At 41.4% G+C, this 4,267-nt stretch overlaps 1 protein-coding gene across 1 annotated transcript; it reads left to right on the forward strand.

Moving 5' to 3' along the window:
- Nucleotides 1-826: 826 nt before the first annotated feature.
- On the forward strand, nucleotides 827-3,961 carry GDF5 (growth differentiation factor 5). Its single transcript, XM_075166077.1, has 2 exons — nucleotides 827-1,460; nucleotides 3,045-3,961. Exons 1-2 carry the CDS (start codon nucleotides 827-829, stop codon nucleotides 3,911-3,913), a joined length of 1,503 nt encoding a protein of 500 aa, XP_075022178.1. The 3' UTR covers nucleotides 3,914-3,961.
- The last annotated feature ends 306 nt before the right edge of the window (nucleotides 3,962-4,267 follow it).

A 4,267-nucleotide genomic window follows, 5' to 3' on the forward strand; every position in this document is an offset into this window, starting at 1 on the left:
ACTGGAGGACAAAGTGAAGCCACTGTTACAATTCTCTGGAAAAAGAGCTAAACGAATTATACTTAGATATTTTAATGCATGTGTCCAGTGGGCTGTATGACAGGTCTCCGTTGTTGATCTTGCAGTTTGTCCCGTTTAAACGCGAAGTTCATCGAAGGCTAAGGTAAAGGTCGTATTGCCACTTGAAAAGGCATCCTCTGGAGTTTTGAGCCTGTGGAGCTGTTTCACATGAGGCAGAGTATGACTCATGCTAATGAAAAGGGTAAAGAAGATTTTTTTAAAGAAATATATCGCAGTTAAATTAGTTTAGACAGCATGACATCAGAGAGTAATTAAATAGGTTTGTTGGAATTCCGTTTCCAATTCCTGAGTTCAGGTTTGTAAAAGATTTCTGAGCACCTGCAGGTCTCTGTGTGTGAAATATTTTCACTGGAAAGGATTCAAAACTTTAAAAAAACCTTTTAACACAGAGGCAGCATTACGCCATTCTTCCTTCTTGGAAAAAAAAACCCTTGAATTTAAACAGGACTCCTTCAAGTTTTCAGTCAGTTTTACAGAAGAAAACGAGGTGGTAAACTTTCTCTTTTCAAAAACAAGTTCTTTATAGCTGCTAACTGAAGTCAGGGGAGATCGTATCTGAGTACATGAGCATTTCCACTATGGGACTGGATACAAGCATTGAACAACGAGATTTGAAATGTTTTAATCTCAAACGAAAACCGTTTTTGCTGACTTTGGTTTTTAATTTCTTTCATGTTTTCTTCTGCCAAACTGGAGGAACCTTTTCTGATTTTTTCTTTAGTGGCATTCAGAGGAAGACCAGAGGATGAAAATCCTGCATTTTCTCACTTTACTGCTTTGGCATTTGACTTGGCTGTCTCTGGATCTAGTTCCTGGAGCGCTGAGTAATTCTGAAGCAGGCCAGAGTAATCCAGGATCTAAACTAGGTTTTTTAAAAGCAGAAGGAAAAGAGAGGAATCCCTCAGCACGGGCAGGTACACTGAGGACTGCAAGCCATGGATATAGTACTGGGACCTCAAAGGCTAGGACTAAAAGCAGTGCTGTTCAGGCTGGAGCTCTGCTGGCCAAGAGCGATGACTCAAAGAAGGTTCTCTCAAGAACAGCAGCCTCGGAGGGCAAGGTAGGACATCTCCCCAGCAGACCTTCTGGAGTAAGGACAGTGACTCCAAAGGTTCAAAATCTTAGCAGCAAGGTGGCTTTGAAAAAAACTGGCACAAGCAGTACTGACACTGATTCTTTCAAAACCAAAAAGACTAAAGAGCCTGTAACCCAGAGGGAAACTAAGGAAACTTTCAGACATCCCCCTATAACGCCACATGAATACATGCTCTCTTTGTACAGGACTCTCTCAGATGCAGAAAGAAAAGGTGTTAATGGAAGTGTAAAATTGGAGGCTGGACTTGCCAATACAATAACCAGCTTCATAGACAAAGGACAAGGTAAGGAGCTTGTGTGTGTGTGGACAGAGAGAGATGTCTGAGTGTGTTTATACATGTAGAGAGTATTAGAAAATAATCATACTTTGTTAAAGTCAGCTAGCTCTTTTTAATGTAAATGAAATTGTACAGCTTTGCTGCAGATTTTGTCTTCCTGCCTTATCTTGGAAAATTCATTTAGAGGCAGAACTAGATGGTTGTGTGGCAGCCAAACAAAACATTTAGAAAATATTTTAGATGCATATTGTTGAAAATCAATCAGTCTTTGCATGCTTAGGTGTTTAAAAACCTTTTAAATTTTTGTCTTATTTTCTTTCCGTAACTAGCTCCTGGAAACTGCTAACATTAGATTTTATTGTAGAGTATGTCTAAAAACACATGATGTGCTAAGAAGAGGGCTATTCCATGAAAAAACCACAAGTTTCAGTATCAAAAGGTCAGCCTGATTTGTTCAACATAGAATTGTGAGGAACTACACTGTAGACCCAGGAGTCATTATAGCGCAGGGTGGGTGTATCTGTACTAGCTCAAAGCTCATGCTTTCAGGTACCACCAACCTTCTGTCCACAGAAGCTCACAGCTAAGCACAGAGTAAGAGTAAAAACCTTCTGGGACTCCAGAACTTGTGGTTCAACATTCTGGGTCCAAACTTTTTTGGAAATTTGGACTAGTGTCTACTTTCACGCAAGAAATAACCGGGCTCCCAAAGAATGATGTTCACCTTACCGCTCTGGTTGGAGAGCCCCATGTTGCCTCCAGTGACATTAGTAAGAGTTTTGTCATGTACTTAAGGAAGCAACACAGGCTACAGCTGATAAGGTAATGGTGATGGAAGACTCAGCCAGGACTGGATTTGTTTGCCATTTAATTATCAATAGCTTGGCTTCTGGGAAGGGATGATACGCTGCTCACAAGTGCTGCATTCAGGTCCTCAGCTCACCACTGGAAGGCATTGTTAATGTAATGTCACTAAAACGTTGGCTCCTTGTTAGTGCTGCTCATGAGCTTAACCAAGCAAATGTAACGTCAGGTTAAAGGGAGGTATGTTTTTCTGCCCAATTTGAAAAAGTCGTGAATCATGTGGAGTTAAGTTAATAAGGCAATTATCCTTGTGTCTGGCAGTTCCTGGGGGATGTTGGTTTTAAAGGACTAATTCACTATTGTATCGTCTAAGGATAAATTTGCTCATGTTTGGAGCCAGCATGAGGCCTGGGCACCACCGAAGCTCTGTTTCGGTAATTTAAGTAGGATATAAGTGGTGAATAGGCCTTGTGAGTGCTCAGCCCTGAAAAAGGACTATTTTTCAATTTGCTAATTGCTACTTTGAAGCTAGAAAATGCTCAGCAGTGAAAGAAACGAGATTTCTACAAGGCAAACTCAGAAAATCATTTCCCTGTTGAGTCACTGAGTTCTGCTGGGTCCTTCCACAGAGATGATCCCTTAGACAAAAATTGCTCTTTCTGTTTGGTGGGCTAATTAAGAAAACTTCTAGGCTTATGAGCAAACTTCAGGAAAACCATTAAGAATTGAATAACTGATATTGATCTGTGCTTGAGATACATTTAAAAATGTGTGTGCTTTTTTTAGATGAGCGAGCGCCAACTATAAGAAAACAAAAATATATTTTTGACATCAGCGCATTAGAAAAAGATGGTTTGCTGGGAGCAGAGCTTCGAATATTGAGGAAAAAGCCTTCCGATACGTGGAAGTCTCATTCTTCTGGAAAAACTTCCCAAGTGAAATTATTTAGCTGCTCTACAAACAGACAAGCAGCAACACTCCTGGACTCTCGTACTGTCAGTATCACAGATACACCAAAGTGGGAAGTGTTTGACATCTGGAAACTTTTCAGGAACTTTAAAAACTTGGTTAACTTGTGTTTTGAACTGGAAACTTTTGACAGGGGGAGAGCTGTTGATCTCAGGAGTGTGGGATTTAATAGAACAGGAAGACAGGTCAATGAAAAGGCTCTCTTCTTGGTATTTGGGAGGACGAAAAAAAGAGACTTATTCTTCAATGAAATCAAAGCTAGATCCGGCCAAGATGACAAAACTGTTTATGAATACTTGTTCAATCAGAGACGGAAGAGAAGAGCTCCTCTAGCAACACGGCAAGGGAAGAGGCCCACTAAGAATCTGAAGGCAAGGTGTAGCAGAAAAGGCCTCCATGTGAATTTTAAGGATATGGGCTGGGATGACTGGATAATAGCTCCTCTAGAGTATGAAGCGTATCACTGTGAAGGGCTTTGTGAATTCCCCCTTCGATCCCATCTGGAGCCCACCAATCATGCAGTTATCCAAACATTAATGAACTCAATGGACCCAGAATCAACACCCCCGACTTGCTGTGTCCCAACCAGGCTGAGTCCTATTAGCATTCTTTTCATTGACTCTGCAAACAACGTGGTCTACAAGCAGTATGAGGACATGGTGGTGGAGTCGTGTGGTTGTAGGTAGCAGAACGGTTGCTCACGTGAATATGTTATGAAAGGTAACGTGACACACTGAACATAACCTCTCCTCAAACAAGGTTAACTAGATTTCTTACCTCTAGGGTAAGTATGTTTACAAGGATGTAGCAATAAATCCAGTGCTTCTATATGTCTCTCCACCGTGGGCATATTTCAGTAGCATTTGGATGCTGTCATGCAGCCTGATGCAAGGCCTTGTGTCGGTGACACGAGACTGGCTCTAACTGAAGTCCATGATAGAGAAGATTATACCTCCACACCTTCAGTCGCCTGCTTTTAGCCTCGAGGCAGTGGGTAAAGATGGTATCAGTGAGTGTGGATATGACCTGCTTGATCCTTT

Source organism: Calonectris borealis, chromosome 17 (genome assembly GCF_964195595.1).
Source record: "Calonectris borealis chromosome 17, bCalBor7.hap1.2, whole genome shotgun sequence".
Classification (NCBI taxonomy): Eukaryota; Metazoa; Chordata; class Aves; order Procellariiformes; family Procellariidae; genus Calonectris; species Calonectris borealis.